General features: G+C 38.1%; 1 protein-coding gene across 1 annotated transcript in view; it reads right to left on the reverse strand.

Moving 5' to 3' along the window:
* LOC102221082 (ELKS/Rab6-interacting/CAST family member 1-like) overlaps nt 1-21,560 on the reverse strand; it is a 164,597-nt gene that overhangs the window by 20,490 nt on the left and 122,547 nt on the right. Inside the window, exons 18-19 of the mRNA XM_023331286.1 lie at nt 18,028-18,189; nt 14,759-14,824 (exon numbers count right to left, since the gene is read on the reverse strand). Of these exons, the coding sequence (XP_023187054.1) occupies nt 14,798-14,824; nt 18,028-18,189 (189 nt within the window). The 3' untranslated portion in view covers nt 14,759-14,797. The remainder of the gene's footprint in view (nt 1-14,758; nt 14,825-18,027; nt 18,190-21,560) is intronic.

Genomic DNA, 21,560 nt, shown 5'->3' on the forward strand with positions numbered 1-21,560 from the left:
GTGCATCTCCCTTGCGAGCATGCTTTTCCACTTACTACTCTGTGCACATGTGTGGTAAAAATGCCCCCCTACAAGGATTTTGTTAAACTTGTAGATTCTATTCCTTGTCCTTGCATCACACAAGCATTCCAAAATCCTCACATGTGCTTCTCCTGAGTCAAATTAACATCCATTTATACCAACTGCAGGGAATGCAAAGCGAGAAAGAAGAGCTGACACCAGATGACAGAGCTCCCTAAGGCAACTTTGGCACAGTTTCTCTGTTTATACAAATTCCCACACACACAAAGATGAGGAAAAGGTAAGAGAGAGGACAAAAAAGAAAAGTAGTGAAAGCAATCTTAGTTGGTTCACTTTAGAGGTGTGGAGGTGAAAATGGAATCGCCCGCTCTCACGCATTCAAACAGGGTCTTATCCCAACACTTTGATACGCCTTTCTATAATTGCCAGCATACATTTTTGTCTGAATGTTTTGTGTGCATTCATGTATATGTCAACGTAAGTGTGCAATGTTGTCTTGTCTGTCAATCTTGGTCATTACACTTAATCTCACAGATGACACTCTCAATCCTCTCTGTCAACCCGGGTCTTTGCAGTAGCACTCAAGCAAGGATTTTGGTTTAGCACTTGTGCATGCTCCTCATCCCCTCCTAAAATCCCCCGCACATACTGATACACTCACACACACACGCACGCACATTTACCTGACAAGTAACACCAAAGCAGAAGGCAAGGAGAAGAAAGAATTTTTGCTTGGGAAGAAAAGCAAACAAACATCCCACATCTGTATCAGTGTTAAGAATTCAAGGATAAAAGAGGGATGAGTGGAAGCTGAAGAAAAAAAAAACAAAAGCACACACAGACGCATTTTAGACATAATGAAAATGGAGATGAGAAATACTTCCTGAGTTTGGAAAACCCAGAGCTGTTACAAAGTGATGATAGAAAATGACTCCAAGAAGGTTTAAGATGATCAATAAACAGCAACTCCATTTAAATTCACAAGTAAACTTTAATTATTTATTATCCTGTTATCCTATCCGTTTCTCTTTCAATTTTCCCCATTGTTCTTCCATCAGAGGGGAATCTGAGAAATGTGGACAAAACATCTTTCACCAGCTGTTAATACAGTTTCTGCTGCGCCATGATAAAGTCACGGTATGTTGCCCTGTTCTACCGAACCAGCATAAATACACACACACACACACGCACACACACGCACACACACACACACACACACTCATGCCTTCAGCAAATATGGACCTCAATCATGCGGGATGAAAAATGATCACTCACTTGCAAATATTTTGTGGCATACATATTAAGTCGCAAGTCTCCAAGTCTGTATGTGAATTTAGAACTTTGGTAAATCATTAACGTTTTGGCCCTTAGGCCTTTCTCAACACAAGCATTCTTGAGGCCAGATTTAATAAGATCAGTGCGAACACATCAAGTCACACAAATGTGTTTCAACACATCTAACATTCCAGCTCCTTCTAAGTTAATTCTTAAAAATGTATTGGTCTCGATCATCTCTGACACCGGGGTGTGTATGGTGGAAGGGCAAGGAACAGGTATGGCTTGACATAACAACTGACATCACTGCTAAAATGTCTACTCCATGATCTCAGTATGTTTGTAGAGTGGATTCACCAAAAGGTAACTCGGATCCAGCAACCTTTTAGCTGACCTGTCCACTAATAGTCCGTTTTGTCCCCCTAAAACTCTGATGAGGTCAAATGATTGTATTCAGAAGTCAACCAATTTGTACATAAACTCCATCACTGTGTGAAGAGATAAGGGGGGTGGTCTGACCAGAGTTAAATCTAACTTCTTAGATTGCTATGGGTGACAGAAAACTAAAATTACATTACATACAATTTAATTTTCACTTCACAATATTGCTTGCTTCTCCAATGGTCTATTTCATAAAATCTGCTAAGCACATACAGAGACCAACACAGAGGGTCATCATACACACAAACATATGATGTGCTCTCCTAGTTATTACTAAAGCAAACAGAACAGAATGCCTGTTGTGAAACACAACACTTCAAGGAGCACATGTTTTTGAAATACACTATGTAGAAAAATAACTATGTACATATCTTACTAGAAGGTAAAATGAAAAAAAAAACATTACATTGTCATTCACTGGCCCACACTTCAGTCCATTTGGTCTGCTCTGCATAAGGTTCTGCTAAGCTATTGTTTGTAGAGCTGGTAAACACATGTTGCCTTTTTAAACTAGGAAAACGTTAAAGCTAGCCAGTAATGAATGCAATGATTTATGTTCTGTGCTTTCTTCAGGTCTTGATGTATTTGGTTGGGGAAGATTATAAGCATGGACAATACATATTAAAAATATTGTTTTTTCATCAAGCAGTAAATGTTTGAAGTTTAATTTCTAAAATAAGTTTTATTTTTTCATACAGCCTCAGAGACATTCAATAGAGTATGCACACATTGAATTCACTGAGCAAAAACAGCTTGCCTGATTATGACTTAATATGCAGCTTACAGTGTTACGTTTTGAAAAGGAAATTAAAAAATGAGCATGTAAAGTTTTCTTTCCACTGAACATTAAGCATTATTTTGATCCACCCTAAATTCACCTGCTGCTGGATATTTATTCAATAGCTGCTCTACATAGCCGTCATTCATGGTGCCAAAATAAGAGAGGGGAGGAGGATAAAGACTGGAAAGATGTGACAGAGAAACAAGAGGTCTGAAAAATTTTAATCGAGTCCCCGAAGGAAAGACAGATTGCATCCATTCTGGTATGCCATCTTTACGATCTGTCTGTGAACAAGCCAGTCAAATTGAAATCAGGTGCGTTGTGATGCCAAAAGAGCCTGTGTCCCCATTAGACCTAAAGGATTTCACATAAACAAATTACACAAATACTTTCACACAACCACATGTGGAGTGAGCTTTCTGTAACTTTGTAGTGAGTGAGATTTTGTTTATGTGTGTCATAAAGTTTATATTTTCTAAGTTCCCAAACCTTCATGTGGGAACAACAGCAGACTGCAGAACGCTCACCTGTGCCATGCTGCCTGTTCTTGTGGTCTACTATTTTCCAATTAAAAAAAATACATGCATGCATGATGAAAAAAATAGATATTAACACTTGCTAATATCAAATTTACAAATTAATCAAACAACATACATTTTATTTTTGTCTTTTATTGATATCCTTAATATTGTCGTCTTCAATATATTACTGCATAAGGATGTAACTGTGCTTAAAAGTCTCAGTTTGGTACATTTTAATCAAGGGGAAAAAAAAGAGTGTATGTGTTTTCAGCTTTATCCAACTGTGAAAATTACACTTGCATTTTTTTGCCAGTAATCTGATTTTATCAGTATGTTCTAACATCAAAAAGTGGCGAGTATACAAGTGGAAGAAGGTCCTAGAGCAAACAACCAATCAGAGTCAGGAGAAGGGTCTCACGACCTTGCTTACGCACTGCTCAATCTGCTAATGGTGGAGAAACATCTTACCATTACAGAAAAAAAGTGTTTATCCCCAACATTGCTGACCATGCTTACTAGTCTGCACATTTATGACAGGCTCTGTTGTAGGTAAAAAGCTGCAGCCCAGTAGCACGTACACACAGATGATTGACAGTCGTAAGACCCTCCTCCTGTCTCTGATTGCTCATTTGTGACAATGGTGTATTTCTGCAAATGTTTCATGTTGTAACTTAGTTTTGACAATAAGTAAAAAACATATTGCTTATAAAAGTTACATCCTGAAGGTTTAAATACAAATTCTACTCAAGTCTGAAGATCGTCACATTATATGGTCTATAGAACCAGGAGGCTGATTCTTTTACTAAGTTCATATCCTTCCTTCAAGAAGCTTCAATGTATAAGCAGGATGAGGTCAAGATTAGAAGCAAAGGGTAATCCAAATAAGTGAGAGAAAGTAGGCAAGAAATGTATCTTATTTTTGCTCTAATGCCCATAGTTCTTTATTCTGAATCACAAAACTCAGAAAGAATATGTATTTTTACTAAATGATTGCATCTGAGTCTTACAACAAATATTTTGGGGCACATATCGACAGCAAACTAAAGCAAAGCTTAGATGAAACATGGCCACAAAACATTTGAGTTGTTTCCTCTTGCAGCTGATTGAGCAGCTACACAAAGAACTGTGATTGACCTCTCATGTAAAGAGAGCCTGTTTGTGCCTTTGTGTGTTTCCAGTATGTGTCATGTGTGCAAAACAAACATTTGGCTGTCTGGCAGTGAGCAAAAGTAAAGAGCAAATAAAATGTCAGTGCGAGTTTGTGCAATGCTAGCTGCTGAGCTACTGCTCAAACCTCTGCCAATGTCATTTTAAGCCCAGCTACATAGATAAAACATTTGGTCAACATTAGTTGTCAGTTGATTTGCTATGTATATAGATTTGACTTTCTGTTGAACAGTCATAGTTTCTCAATCTACAAATAGCAAGTACCACCTTTGCAGAAAAAGATGATATACTGAAATCATAACAAACGTCATTTGAAAGTTGTTGTCAAACATACACCTGAGTGACCAAAGTGGATTTCTAACCCTGACACCTAAAATGATGGTGCAGCAAGCTGTGATGATTTTCTGAGATCAGCTTTAGGAAGACCACCCAGTAGCAGAGCTTATCCTATAGCTGCAGGGTTAAAGACTTGCTGCACATAAACTGTGACAGCCTAGTTTACTCTTGGATAGGATATTAGAGTAGAGCAATGGTACAATGGCACCTATTGATAACTAGTGTTATATTTTATCCAGCTCCACTCTGCTGTTAAGAATGATCATGAAAGTCTCCTTCGTTCAGTTAGCTCTTTTTTTGTTTTGTCAGCCAGCTGGTGTGTGCTTCAAGTATAACTTGGCTCATGTTACAGGACAGGTTTGAAAACCGCAGATATTTTATGTTGTTTCATTTTAATAATAGAAAGTGGCATTCAAATCATATGTAGTAATGTTATCTCTAAAATGAAACAAACTGTAGTCTTTCAGAAAGAGCGGTCTGTCTTCAACTAAATAGTCAGAATGAAACCCTGAAACATGGAAAAACATCACAGCAAGGCTAAAAGTAGAGCATTTTGATAAATAAATACAAATGGTAAATATGCACATTTTCTCATAGTTTTAAACATTGTATGTAGTGTTGCATTTAGCACTTTTGCATTCCGGTTTTCTGCAGCTGCTCCAGAGATACCATGTGTTTTTTGGTTGCTTCTCTGATTAAAGCTCTTCTTGCTCATCCTGCAAGTTTAGGTGGATGACCATGTGTGTGTAGCTTCGCAAGTCTTGCCTTGCGGCCTTTTGAAGAAGGATTTAAGACTGAGATGCACAAGTTGAACAAATGTTTTATAACTTAACTCTACTTAACTACTTTGGCCTTGAACCTGTCTTGCTGGGTTTTAATGATGTGGTTTGTTAGCTGATTTTCTCCAAACAACCTCTAAAACCTTCACAGAAAGGTTGTGATTAAATTGCACATATCCACTCAACATAGTATTAAAGTAACCTCTACAGGCAGTTGGTTGCACTGGATTTTATTTTTGGTTTTCAGAGTAAAGGGTGCTGAAAACAAATTCATGCTACACTTTTTAACAGTTAACGTATTTAAAATTTCCCAAGAACACTATGGGCATCTGTGTCTGCAATGAGTATGGCTCATTTGGCAGAAACACAGAGCAATGCACTGCTGGTTCTGTTTTAGTCAGTCAACCACACTCACATCAAACACACACTGCCAGAGGCACTCTTGGAGATTTAGTGAAGAAGCAAGAAAAGAAAAGGTGAGAGTAAACTGGAAAGCAATGACAATTAAAGTAAATTAAAGTGAATTAAAGTAAAAGGCCAATCAATGCCAATCAAAAAACCTTCCAGTCAGAATCTTCTATAAAACCTACAGTTACATTTTTGGAGGTTTGCATAAACTTACATATTGTATTTGTACAATATGTATGTGTGTATGTATGTAAACATACATACATGCACACAATGATCCAGGTGAATATCATAATCTTTACTGATGTTTGGAGTTCGTCTTTCTTTAGCACCACTAAAACCTATGGTGTTCATCTAGCCCCAGCACTAAAGCAGGTGAGTTAGTGGGAAGGTCGGAAAAATGTCATGACTGATGCTGACATCAGTTTTGTGACTGGTCTCATTTGTGGTAAGAATGTCTCTGTTTAAAATGGGGGAGTAAATATAAGTTGAACTGATGCAGACATGTATGCCAGTTTGATTGAATGCATGATTGTGTTTGGTGAGGAGATGCAGTACCTGGTCATGAGAGTGAAAGATAGGATGGTAACACATTAAACAAGAGGTGTGAAGGGTTTTTGTGTGTGTAGAAGTGTCCGAAAAACAATAATACTTTCCAACATATGTGCTAGTATGAGGGAGACAAGGTTGCCTGAGAGAGTGTGGTTGCATAGATTCCCTTTTGGCAGGAGTGGTGTAAGCTGAGGAGGGGCTTACACCAGCTTTAATCCTGTTCTGAATGTCATCTTACAAGCATGGCTTTTCCACAGGCCCAGATAAGAGAAATCAAGGAAAAAAAAAAAGATTACTGTTGCACCCCTTTGTCACTCTGCTCCTTTGCATTGTTAATATAGTTAAATATGTGGCTTTTCTGGACAAAAAGCCACATATTTAAAGCATCCCAACCTGCCAGTTTACACTCAAGTCATTTACAGTTTGATGTGCTGGACAAACCAACAAACAACAGTGCTAATCTGCTTGTCTGAGCCGATCTGGTGACAGACAGCATGGCCACTCTGGCATCCAATTCTAAGGTTTCACTGGAAAACAAAACCTGACTCAAAACTCCCTACTTACCCAAACAAGCTAAGATTAGCTGGACTAAGTTTCACTCGGGACTTTAGAGGTTATACATTTTTGGGCGCTTAAAGGAGAAGTTTATTCTATAACCTTTAGACTGAGATCCTTTTTACTACGCATGTGATATGGGCACTCTACAGCACCATGCCCAGGATTGTAGAAATTTTGGCATGTTATTGTCCTCTGAATGAGACTATGCTCAAAGCCTCTAAGGTCTAAATCTAAAAGGTGGAATCAGATAAATATATATATCTGTTGCTTTAATGTAATATTAAAAATTGTCCAAGAAATTGAACTTTTGGGGTTTTTATTAACTATAAGCCCTAATCATCAACACACTTGAAAAGATCGGTTTGTGTATTAAATTCTATACGAGTTTCTTCTCTGAATAGAATACAATTGAAGATAATTTCACTTTTTCATGCATTTCTTATTTATTCGGGATACGTGTGCTGCAAGCTAATTTTTCAGTATGGAATTATTTTCGTTATTTCTTTATATGTCAACACTAAACCTTCCTTTTTGTAAGCTTCCAAACCACCTTTGGAGGCTTTTTTGGACAGTATTACAAAAAAAAAGAACTACAGTCCACTGTTATGTGAGGCCTAAAAGATCTCAGACATAATGTCAAATGCAGTCCAATGGCTGCTAATATTATTAATTTAGTAGGATGAGGCACCTCTCTAGTGATTCTACACTGGGATGCCTTTCAGTAAGAGGAAACAAATACAATTCCTGTTAGTTTTCCTTTTCAGTTCTACAAGGGTTTCTGATAGCAGTCCTGGCTTTTCTATAATAGGGAAGGAAAATTGTGAGATTCCTTCTGCTATTACCTATTAAAATATATTTGGTGTTAGTTCACCACCACAGTGTTTCCCAAGATGTCAATCTTGATCATAAATGTTTGTTTTATATTAGCCGGTCGAAGAACATGTGTGGGAACCTGTGCAGCAGTGCTTGAAGTTAGGTATCAAATGGGCAGAGCAGCATATTGTAGGATAACATAATTTTTTGTGAGTGGTCACATTGTAAAACTTGAGTTCTCTAGTTAAAAGGAAACCCATCACTCACATTCCAACCTATTTTTTTTCTACTTTTGAATATCTACCTCAAAGCAGCAGGCCTGTCTCGGATTGGCAGCCTAGGGGTGGGTCTGTATGTGAAAAGCACAGGTTAGGGAGCACGAAAGGCCTTAACTGAGACTTCAGAATTTTGCACTTGGTGTCTGTGAAGCAGAAGAAGGGCAAGGAGAGCACAGGAAGTCTGAAGAAAATTACAGCTTTAAAATGAAAAGACTGTGATTCACTTTTCTCTGTCTCCAAATCCTAATACCTCACTCTATCAGCATGGCTTTGTGGAGGTTCAGACTTTTCCTTTAGAAGGTAATCCAGCTTGAACAAGGAATCTGACCTCCAGATTGTCCCACTGAGAGTTCCCAAAGAGCAATTATTTTGCTCTCCATTTCATACACAGGCACACACATGCAGAAATGCACGGAGACACTTAAAATGCCTCCCCAGGTGCAGGTTTCTCCTGAGGGAAAGGCTTTTGTGTGCTGCCATCCACATAAGCACAGAAAACACCCTTTTAATCCTGCCAGAATCTATCTATCCCTTTCTCTCTTTCTTGATCTTTCAATTACCCACACATAGAACATTCACCCACACATCAAGCTGCACGCAGAGTTATCTTGAGGCATTTACTGATACATTTGTTTCTCAATTTGCATTACAACATATCCTTTAGCAATCAGAATTGAAGAAATTATAAAGAAACGTGACATAACGTAAAGCAAAGGAGAAAAGAAGAGGGGAAAAATAACAGTCTGAAGTGAACTGATTTATGACTCTGGTCTGGCTTACACTGAGAACACTAGGAAAGAGAAGTTTACACACACAGACTGAATTGCACCTGGCATGTTCAGACAGAAAGAAAACGATAAGACCGTTCAGTAAAAGGATTCTAACTCAAAGGCATGCCACAACGTTTGAGAGTTTAATAATATTGTAAAAACACATTATGAATTATTTTGCCAATTCAATCATTGTACATATTTTTTTATAATAAACAACATAAAGCTAAGAGAATAATTCTGGAATTATTCTTGATATCAATCTGGTAAAAGTGCAAAAATGACAACATTTTGTAAAAGGTTCTCACCACCTTGTAAAACATGATAGTACATCCATATACTATTTAGCTGATGCATAATTTACAATCTATTAATGTTTAGAGTACTTAATCTTCTAATACCATTTTTATGCAGATAGCTTACACAGTGACAGTTAATAAAATGTAAACTACAATTAAGTCATGGCTGACAACTAATATATAATAAAGTCAAAAGGAAAGTGTTTTATTTGTAACGTTTATACAGACAGCAAATACTGAATGTTTGCTGTCTGTATTTTTAACATGAAAGGCTGAAATCAAATTTCTTTGAACTGAAATGGATCCAATTAGATTTTCATATCTATTTTTGCAAGCTAATGCTGAGCATACAACCTATGAAGGCCTTAAGTCTTCAACGTGGCTGTCATACTTATCTTGCAGTGAGAGGTTGAGCAGCTTAACCCTTTCCACTGCCTACATCTCCCAAAATGCTGTGCAGTTCTAGATTGGAATAGTAACTATCGATAGTGATCACGTGTCTACCATCATATGTATTGTTGTTGATTTATTGTCCAGCCCTAGTGAAATGTAAAATGACAAAGTTATTGCAGTGACATAAAACGCTTCACTGGGAAATAAGTGTCTGCTGTAAACTAGAAGACTTTTGGGAAAACCTTTTGAGTTGGACAAAAATTACTTCAGAACAACTATCTTATGCGTAAGGCCTTATTTAATGAATTAGAAAGGCCATTTCAGTGAAACTTGTAATATTAAAATAACCTTTTGAAAATAACGTTTAAGCAGGTATGAATACTTTTTATTAATACCATATTTTTGTACTAAAATTGCTTTTTTAATTTGTGTTTTTCTCAGCTGTAAGAGAAAAATATTAACATAATTAACAGACAAAAGAATTATGGTGATTTCCATATACCAGTGTCAAACAGAGAACTGAGGTATTGAAATAATTAAGCTTTTCAGTTACAATAAAATGTATTCAACATAACTGTGTGTGCACAGTCCAGTTGTTACATGCTTCTGTGTATTCTTGTCTTCTCTGACACTTTTAACTGTTTTTCTCTGCATATGTAGGTAGTGCTGAAATAACAGAACAGACACAAACATTTTTCTGAGTATATTTTAGGTTTTCTGACGCATGTAAATAAAATCAAGATTTTTCGTACTTGATTTTTAGAGTATTAGATGTAAATGAGAGAAAGAGCATATATACTGGAAGGAGTGATTAGCTGAAAGGGTAAACCAACATTTTTTATTGCTATTTGATTAATAAACAATATTTTACAGTAAAATAAACTATTTGGGCACACTTCCAATTTCCTCTCAATGTCTACCTATGTAACGCATCAGTTAAGCAGTGAAATATACTGGGATCTTGCCGACGGAAGAGGTGGACACACAATATGCTGCTAAGCTCTTCTGATCTCCCCTTATTTGAGTTGTGATACTTGGGTCGCCCACACAGGAATTTGAGGATTCCTTTTGATTAGTTAAGCAGCACGCACATGCAAATTCTCAATGCATGGATAGGAAACTGATGAGCACGGATTCACTTGCCATCACAGGAACATAAAACTCAATAAAGTTCTGCTACATCTTTGTATGTTTGCCCAGCATGTGTGGCCACATTGTTGCGTGTGTGATGAGAGTGTTGTGGGAGGGGAAAATGATGCTTACGCAGACAAAATGCCTTCTGGTCCACACTTGTGTTGCACTTTGCTTTCCCTGTCACAACTTCAAGAAAACCACCAAAAAGAGGAAACGTGAGTAAACATGAATGGCTCGTAAAAGGTGTCAGTTGAATCTTGCATTTCTCATCATCTTGTCGACTTCTATGCTTCTCTGCCTTAATGCATCTCTGGATCCTGTGACTACAGCTTTCCATGCTCACAATGACAATGTGAATACCTCTTAAAAAAGCATTGCAAATTCTCTTTTGAAATCAATATGTTCTTGCCAACTTAATCAAGATGACACTATAGTTAGCAACAGAGGCCATGACTTTTTAACAATTTTTGCTATGCGGAGCACCAAATTCTCTGCACCAGAGCAAACTTCACTTTGTGTTGCCTCTGGTGTCCTCAGCATTTTACCATTGATGATTTATTTTGGCTGTCAGTTTATAAAACTGATAAAGACATTTGTCAGTATGCACTGAGATAGATCTGACACACCGTATGCTCAAGGGTCACTACTCAGGTGTTGCGGAGTTAATGACTTTTCTCCACTCATGTTCAACTGGTGGAACAACCTTTGACTTCATGGACTGATGACGCTGACAGCCGGCTGAAGAACAGCCCGGATCAGACGCCTCTTCTGACCTTGAAGTCACGGTTCACCAATTACCAAAGACACATGGCACGGGGCAGCTTTATGCAAGACCAGACGTACAATAGAAAATTACAAAGAAACTGCACATACTTTGTGGTTCGACAGAGGTAGTGGACTGAACAAGCTAAATTTTTGCCTTGTGAAGTGCATTTAGGTAACTTATGTTGTGAACTGCTGCTATATAAATAGACTGAACTGAAATTTGAATAGATGGCCCGGCTATGACTTTTACAGTTTTAAATTTAGCTAAATGTCTGAGGAGGGACTCAAGATCCCACACTTGTTGATGTGTGACGACCCCAAGAGGGATGCTGACCTCAACATGTTGAACTATTGGTATTTAGTAGTTGAAAAACTATTTCTAAAATAATGAATGAGATAGAACTTCTTTTGGCATTTCATGGCGAACTGTTTTCAACAAGACCATGTTACTTGTTCAAATCCAAAAGACAGCCCTAAAACATTTCTTTGGAAAACATTGTGTGGCCAAACTAAGATTTAAAAAATATATAAATTTAGGCTTGTTTTAATCTGAGTAACATTTAACACTCTCCTGTGGAATGCCTGCCCATCTGCACACTCTTTTTCTTTAAAATATTTCTGTCCCAGATTCTTTTAGCCTTACAAAGTATAAATTCATTTATGGTGGACTAAAAGCGCAATGTTTCCACAAATGCTATTCAGTCGACTTTACTCCTTTGGCCCCATGCTCTCATTCATATTTACCTCCATCCCCCCTTCTTCTGTGCTGCGTCTCTAAAAGGACATTCTTATTTCATTAGTGAGGGAGTCCAGTAGGCTAGAAGGTAAACAAAACCTCTGTAATCAAAAACAGAACATACAAAACCTAAATGAGCCAATAAGAGTTGAGGTTCTATAAAAAGAGAGGCATGAATGCACAATCTGTAACTCACACTTTAAAAGTTAATAAGGAAATCACATTGTTGAAGTGGAACTCAATGTTGCCATTAAGAAATAGAAGTCAAATCTATCAGGCACATTGATTCTTAGCTATTTGTCTATCTGTGCTGTCATCTCTGTTTGCTCATATTAGGGAGGGCTCACTCAGGGACAGGATATGGGGATTAGGTACAGCCTTATGTGCTGTAGCTACATACCTCTGAATGGCTCCCATCTGTTCTGCTATAAAGGATAGCTCTACAGTCTAGCAGCACTCGTGCTGCGTGCTGCCAGAATAACAGAATCGGATAGATGAGCAGCACTGATACTGCTAGCCACAATACCACTCTCCACTAAAGGGCTAATGTGCCAGGCTTATTCTATTAGAAAGGGATAAAAAGTTCTAATATAAACACACATACACAACTGACTGAATGCATATCCCCAGTTGATATCTGATCAAGGTTACTGAACCAGTAGGCTGACCAGAGGTCCAGGCTTACCTTATGGGATATGAGTTAGCGCTGAGAAAGTCTAAGAAAGGTGGAAAGGAGAGGAGTGATGGAAAAATGTGAAGAGATGGAAACTGAGGGAGAGAGGGGGCAGTGTGGTCTGTTTCATTACAGTGAATCTTGACACTGCTGCATTCTCAACACACATGGACTGGATTATGTAGACTGCTCCAACCCAGGATAGCTCACCAACACTTTCTTAAACACAGGCTGCCTTACAAATATATGGACAAACATCACAGATAAGTACAAAACTGTAATGGAGGAAGATGAACTATTTGCTTGCACACATTATAAAACTTAATCCTAAAAGTAAAATGTTCGGGGGAAGTGCAACAATGAGGTTAGAGACACGCTCAGCTTGTGATGGTCCACCTGTGGATTACTGGGGGAGTAGAAAAAGATGAACTGGAAACTATGAGTGTACCATGATGCTTGATTTTCGTTCAGGTTCCAACAAGAACCCTTCCAATTTTCAGACCCTTTCAATCTTCCCTTGCTCTTGCCCACACATATACATCATATACATTTATATAGCCATGTTTGAATGTCTTTAAGTAGTTTCTTCATGTCTTATTAACTTAAACATATATACATTAGCTCAAAAAAACCTGTGCCCCCATGCTCATTTTTTGCATGCCCTCATTTAAAGGCATTCTGAGCCAATGGGGGGCTTCGATATAAACCCCCAAAACCGGAATTATAATTTATGACTCAGCATTCTTGATTTTATGCATTTTTAGCTTGCAGTCTTAAAAAGAAAAAAATCCTCAGAACTTTTCTGTGTTGTACTGCAATTAACTACCCCACACACTGGCACACAAAGAGGTGGGGTAGTGCGGTAAAATTTTATTATGACTGAAAAAGCTGAGTGCAAAAAGACAGACTGGACCATCTCTGGTTTTTCTCATTGTGTCATTTTTATCACCTATGGGCTTTGGTGTGTTCGCTTTAGGCGACAGGGGTGCATATAGGTCTAACCACGCAGTTACCTATATGGCCACAAAGTGCATGTACCACATGGCTGCACAACCAGCATTTGAGTACTTTACAAAAAGGACCCATAAACCTCAAAATAAACCAATTCTTTTAAGTCAACCAAAATTCACAAGCAGTGGAAACTGAGTTGGGTTCTGTTACACTTTCCTCTGTCCGTCTAGGGTAATGCAGCGGATAGGGTGGTTCCATCAGTGTTTCCTGCTAATGGTAACTCAAGCCCCTTGAAATGTTGTGCAGAGCATTAAGGGTCTAACAGTACATTCAGCAGCCAGTAGGAGATGAGATAATATTTTTGGGTTCATAAGAACAAAATAGCACAAGACAGCATTATGTTAGGGAAAATGGAGTTCCCCCATTTTTCTGAAATAGTGTAAAGTTTTCATAAATTCTATTTTAGACAATCAGTAAACACTGTAAAATTATTTTAATCCACCTTTGACCAATCCATATGCTACAGATCTTATCATACTGTGTGTCGTCGGCCAGTTTTACAGCCAATCTTTTTTACTTTAGTCCACTTTGTTAACATATCAGGACAATTCAAAGCTATCTTTTTTCTCACTTCAAAATAAAATAAGATTCTCAAACACAATAAGGTGCAGGATATCAAGCTTAAAACATGTATCTGAAATCTAGAGTTTGCAACTTTTATAAGGAATATGTTTTTTACACAGTTGTTATAATGGTCACCATGTTGTGACAGTTTGCTATGAGACAGATAATTTGTCAAAAGTTTGATCTCCTCCTCCTCCCTGAGCTGCATTTCCAGACCAAAGGAAAAGCAGCGCCACACAAGATTGTGATTGACAGCATTAAAACCCACCTCCAGGCAGATTGGTTGATTCTAGGTGGGAGAAGACAGAGGAGGAGCTCAGTTTTTCCACAGATTATATGTCGCATACCAAATTGTCACCACATAGTGACAGTTTCAACAAATATGTAAAAACAATTTTTTTAAATAAAGTTACATACTTCAGCTTTAATATCCAGAAATAAAAGCTACATTTACAATCGATAGAAGATCTATCAAAGACTTACAGACACCAAAGAGATGCAGGTTCCTATGGATAGTATTCATCAAGCCCAAATACCCTCTTCGTCATCCTGTGAGAAAACACAGAAAACACAATTTGTGATGTATAAATTATGGCATGTAATTGTTCTTACATGTGGCTATAATCCTTTATAATCCTTAATAATCTTTAGTGTCAACACACCTGTTTTCTGTTTATAATAGAAGTTAGACTTGGTGATTATGTATTCACAAGCTGAAACTTATTTTATATTTCAGTTCTCTTGAGCTCATGTGATCTTTAATCATAATAATAATGGTCATGTTCTCTTTCAAATATGTTATGATATCACAACGTTTTTTTTCTCGGCACAGTTGTTAAAAACCAATGGCATGTTGGAGGTTTCCTTGTGCTGGAACTGTCCAGACAAGAGCTCTGCTAACAAGAAGGCAAATTCACTTAGACAGTAACATTATAATGATTAGCATGAACTGGAAGCTCTCCACAGTCAAGTCCTTACATGCAAAAAGCTAAAGTAGGTCTAGATAAAGCAAAGTATCTGCTAATATGACACTGGAGCTAAAAACAAGCCGAGCATTGGCTGCAGTTTATATGGTGGTACTCACTGAACTGAATGGTTCCGACAAGCTCAGTAAACTTAATGGGCTACAATGAAGCTAAGCTACAGTTGTAACATTGGCTTTGCAGTGCAACATGCTAGAACCTAAATGCCAACATGAAGTTAATAGCTTTGACAAGCTTGGTAAACAGAAACATACCCTCATCAACATTTTCTGGTGCCAGGAGAGCAGGCAGTCTGTTTTAGCAGCTCTACACTAATTCTGAGTCTTCTTGTTTTTATAGTTTATTTTGGATGTGTTGTGTGTTTCTATATCCTCCTACTTTTTTATACATGCAATGGGGCAAACTTTTGTGTGAACAACTTTTTAAAATGTTTTTGCGAATATTCTATTCGGAGACAGTATGAGTGATCACGCTTCTGATCACTGTGGAGCCTCTGGCAAAATAACCTGATGTCCAGTGCGAGCTGGGAAGGAAGAGGGCAGGAATGAACAGTAGCAACTGGAGTAGATTGTACAGATTCATCAATCCGTCCATCATCATGGGAACCATGAGGTCTCTTTCCAACAGAGTGGGTAAGCTGGCGGCTCTACATGCCATCAAAGGAGCCACTGGAAACCTAGCCTCATCTGGTTGACTGAGATGTGGCTAATCACACAATTTCCAGACTCACAGATAAACATGGGCAGCTTTCATGTACTCTGGGTGTTCAGAATGAAGAAGAGAGAAAAAGAAAAATAGGTATGGAAAAATCATCTACAAAAAGAAGAAGGAGAATCAGCTGCAGCACATCAACAAGAGTGGGGTTTGGAAGAGCCTGAAGATCATTCCGAACCACAAACGAAGCCCCCAGACTGCAAGAGACTAAAGCTGCTCCTCCATTGTCAGGTCTCACTCTGACCGGTTAATGTCTGGTCTGGTTCTACCCCAGTTCGCAGCATCTCCAATACGTCTGTTCCTCACTATTGTGGAATATTAGTAGGAACGTGGGTGAGCCATGAGTATGCAGGAACTGTGGTCAACTCTCCAACAATGTTTGCAGTGAACCTAAGCAATGTTTAGGTTGTGGTTTTGATGGACTCAACTAACCCAGATATTTTCATCTTTGGAGTTTGCAGTGACGACACAAATCATGGGCAAATCAACGGATGCTGTCTGCTGTCAGTCAAATTGTTTACACACAATACACACCTTGGTTACCCCTCAAGTGGATACGAAAAATAAATACTAATAGAAATGAGTTAACCCAGTGGATGAACCCAACGCTGTCGTTTGTCACTCCCCCGTGTGTCGAGCCCATAACAGGCTGCTCTGAGGTAAACCTCTATGCGCGAGATGCTTTTAAGTGAAAATACATAGCTTGATTAATCTGCAATATGTAATATTAAATCACTAAAGTTTTCAGATTAATCACATGCGTTAAAGTGTTTCTGTTGACAATTATAATTATTTAACAAGATCTGCGGAAATCTAAATTATAAATCGTTGTGGTTGAAAAGCTGGTTTCCAGAAAACGGGTGCCTCATTACAACTTCCCTCACTTTCAATCACCTGATGCATCAGAGTCGAAGTAAGATATTGATTCATCTTGTGAGTGAAAAGAACGCAGATGTTCACATACTTCTGTGAGTTTGAAAGTTAATAATAAAAAGAAATTAAATGAACGTCAATCAATCACAGACTCTTGCATTCTTTAAGGAATTAAGATGTACTCTTCCAGAGGTATGAAGGGGAGAAATTATTCAACCAGTTACCTTATCCCTACCTTATTGCTGAGATATTTTAAGCATGTCAATGCATCTTACCACTAGTAAGCACAGGGGATCTCCAGTTCATGTTTGACTCTAACTTAGACAGCAGATTCAGAATTATTTATAAAGAGTACAGACACGCAACAGTTCATTTCAAACAGAACAAATGTAGGAATATAGACCCAGGTGGAAATTCCCAACTATTCATCTTAAAGCCACACACTCAGTGAGACGCATGCACAATTTCACAGTTTGGAATCCCCCCATGTACAACAATAGAGCTGTGATGAGTTTGAATTCAATTCAAATATTCATAAAAAAAAAAAGAAGCTTTTATGAGTTAATGGGAAGACTCAGTCTTTTGTAAAGATTGCTTTCACCTACAGGCAGTTTCATCAGGGTACACAGAACAAATAAACACTCAAGTATGCATCCCATGTGCATCCACATCAATGCCAGTGTGCACCTTTATGAACACACAACACTTGATTGTGCCTAAAACAACAGTACTTTTTCAGCTGTCTGCAGACATATTAAGGGTGTCCTCGGGGCAATGTGGGTAAGATACGCAGACAGAAAGGAGGGAGCTTGTATAAGAGTTGGATGATATATAAACTAATCTCACATACAAACCCCATCAATCAAAAACAATCATTTGGCAGCTTTTTCCTTCAGGCCTCTTATCTGGCTGATATGAATAACTCTAACTTGGCAGGAAGTATTGGGGTTTGAGGGTTACAAAAAAAAAAAAAGAAGGGAGACAAGAAATGTTATGCTGTCAAAGAAGACCACAACTGAGTGCCGGTGGAGTTGATAAATATGAAATTGCATCAACCTTAAAAGCATGAAGATGAAGGCTCAGAACTTATAAACTTGTGTAAACAAGCCCAGAGTTCATCTGCTCCTTTCAAGGTTTGTGTGTGTGTGTGTGTGTGTGTATGCGTGTAGTATTTGTTCTGACCTGATCCATCGGAGGTCGGTGGTTGGCATGTGGGTCCCCTCTTGGCAGACTCCGGTGATGCAAATTTGCTGCATGCATGTGGTGCAAATGATGAGGGTGATGTTGGGGGTGGATGTAGTCTTCCTCATAATTGTCTGCTATTAACTTCATTCTGCTCTGGGTCTGCAAAAAAGAAGAAATAAACAACACAATCGTTTAAATGCAAGTGTAAGACTCGCACACAAAGCCATTCATTTCCCTTACAATGCTTATTTGTTCCATGAAAATTTCTCCTGAATCTTTGAATGATTAGGCTGAGGAATTTCTGCATGGAGGGGAAAGTATGTTGAAAGCCATCAAAGATGATAAAAACTGAGCCGCTAACAACATTTGACAGGTTGTAAATTGTGCAAGTTGGAACGCCTAATGGAACTATCATAAGTCTGTCATACATATTTCAAATTATGTTTTAAATTGAATGAGATAAATCCCTACAAGTACAGTTGTTGCTTTGTGTAGCCCAGGGCCACAATGAAGTAACCTTATTTTTGCATGTCACTGATTAAAATTATCCCTAAATTTGCATCAAATGCTTCTAAATGGTGACTCTGTATGTCTATTATATGAAATTGAGGAAGAAAACATGACACTAGAGTAAGATAACAGTGTGGGCTGACTAATGTTAACAATCAGCCTAACTGATAGAGAGACAGAAAAAGATTAGGTGCAGATATATTGACATTCTCAGTTTTATTGTTTTAACACTGTATAGTTTCCCTCAGGGTAGACATGATTGTGAAGTCAGTGGTGGGATTGTGTATAAAATGTAGATGACTCCAAGAAAAGGCGTGCATTTTTTGTGGCCAAACTCTTGCAGCTTTCCCAAGTTTAATGGGAGCCAGGCATTGGGAGAAACAGGCAGATAGCATGAGTCAGCTGTGAAGATATAGGTGAGATAGAGTTACAGTAGTTAGCACCCTAGGCATAACAGAGCTGTGATAAGAGGCTGGAGCGTAATGACTGAGGAAACAAGCCAGTCAGGATCACAGGAGAGGATTTGACTGGTCTTTAAGATGCTTGCAATTAGCTTAAACTTGAGAAGAGCCTCTTGGATAAGGTGAGAACACTGTCCAGGCTGTGGGAGGTGAAGAGAAACAAGTTAGGGACGGTCGGAGGAGGGTTTCAGACAAACATCAGACCAGTGGTTAGAGACGTTAAATATCAGGTTCAGGTGTCCAAATCATTATGACCTTAGGTGCTACCATTAGCAGGTGTGACTGGGTGGAGTAAGGATGTGTGTACTAGCTACAGATCTGTCACCTGTAATCGAAGGCAGATACCATGTAAACACACAGGTAGTGCTTAGTTGCATAATCTTCACAATGTTAAACAAGCCTCATTCTTTTAATCGGTCTTAAGCAGAGGGGGGAAATTAGTCTGGAGATGTACATAATTACCCTTTGATCAATCGCTTTGGTTGGCTTTGACCTGTTGGCAACATACAGTAAATATGTAATCTTTTCAGTGATGTGTCAATGTAACTGGTAAACCATATTAGGGTAAAGATTGCCCTGCGACAGGCTGGCAACCTGTCCAGGGTGTACCCCGCCTCTTGCCCGAAACGTTCGCTGGAGATAGGCACCAAGAAAATGGATGGATGGATGGGTAAAGGTTGTGAATTCAAAAAGATGACATTAAGTAAGAAGCTTACTTCTATTATCTACTAGCACCTTCCAGTGACAAAATAAAGAGGTAAAGAGATGTAAGATTTAATCTGCATTTTCCATGTTGATATGCCAATGACAGACAGTGAGAAAGTGAGACAGAGACTTAAATCAGACAACAGGAAGGTGTACGTTGCTATTTTTAATCGTTTTTAAGCTTTCATTTTCACAAAATTATGGGTTTGGAAATATTGACATCATAATCACTTTGGAAATCTCAAAGTTAAGTTAAGTATGTATGTTCTCTATGGAACAGAAATGGAGACTATATTTGACGTAATAGTATGCTGACTTTGCTGATAGCTAACATAAGCTTAAAATGCCAACTACTCAATCAAATCTTGCTTATATAAAGTTTCACAACAACTGCTCTTTCAAACATGTTTTGTGATGATCCCTTGTGTGAATAATATTAATAATCACCAGTTGTGTAGACAGGTAGGCTAAAACTAAAAACTTAATCTGGTATTTACAGATCAAAGGAGAGAAAAAAATGGAAGAGAGACAAAAAAGAAAAAAATAATTTAATTGGTGCATCTCTTAATTAGTAATTTGGAAGCATCTTATATTTGGATTTGGATTTGAACATTTGGGTATTTGATGAAACTCGTTTAATATTATCCGTGAACTAAAAATCTCATCTAAATCTAAAACTAAAACTTGTTAATCAGATAATTAATTTAATTGAAAAAAATTTAACAGCTCATATTTAGTAATTTATTTTATTCATGCACTTGGAGACACAAGGAAAACACACGCTCTTTTCTTAAGGACAAGTTCCATAATGTTTGTGTAAAAACAAAGGTGTTTACACTTAAAAAGCCTTTCAGGTGGAATATGTGAGTTTTAATTAGTGTTAATAAGTAGTCTTGTAGAGTAAACAGCTCCCCAGTGTCCTCCAGGCCTGCTTGTAGATCACAGGCAAAGCAGCTCACACAGGTGGTACTAATGTATGTAGAGAAAAAATACACAGGCTCTTCACCTAAATCTCTAAGCAACACCCACTATATTATTTGGCTCTTTGTGTGTGTTTTGTATGTGTATCAATGTGCAGCTGCTGATGTAAACATGGCAGCAATCACTGCTAAGCTCACAGCTGCACTGCAAACCCTAACACAAGCCCTGTGTAAATCACAAGCCTGCTCTGATTAAAGAGTGGCTGTATTAACACATATGGACACAGGAAGCTGACAAAAAAGCCCTTAAACAAAAAAACAAAAAACAGCTGTACTTCAGAAAGGCTGTCCAAGTTTCACATCAATTAAGGAAGGTCCTTTAATCAGGTCTATCCATGTGTGTTAAGCATTACTCAGTTATCCTAGGGAAAAACATAAAAGCGTTAACAGGCTAAGGACAGATACTAAACTGTGTTAAAAAGAAAGGGACAAGATTAAGGGGAAAAGTCACAGAAAACACTCCTCAGAGATTTCTGAATTCAGCTTACCCTAAACTTTAAAGCACTACAGATGTGAGATTATCCATTAGTTGGATGAAATGCTAAGAAAATTCTCACACTGGGAGACATTTTCTGAGACTCTTTTCTCAAGAAAAGAGACTGAGACTCTTTTCTTGAGAAAAGAGTCTCAGTCTGTGCGTGTGTGTTTGTGTGTGCGCAAGTGTCTGTGTTTGTATATGAATAGTTGTCTGAACTACAGAAGGGTTTTGCCTACACTAGAAAAAAAGTGAATGAAAGGAAAGTTTGTTTAATACACACATACCCACACATGCATCTTAAAAAAGAGGGATGTGGGGAGGTCAGACAGGTCAGTGCTATCTGTAAATCAATCTGCTGTCTCAAGATCAGCTTTCCCGGAGAGACCTTGAGTGCCA

Source organism: Xiphophorus maculatus, chromosome 1, assembly GCF_002775205.1.
Source record: "Xiphophorus maculatus strain JP 163 A chromosome 1, X_maculatus-5.0-male, whole genome shotgun sequence".
Classification (NCBI taxonomy): domain Eukaryota; kingdom Metazoa; phylum Chordata; class Actinopteri; order Cyprinodontiformes; family Poeciliidae; genus Xiphophorus; species Xiphophorus maculatus.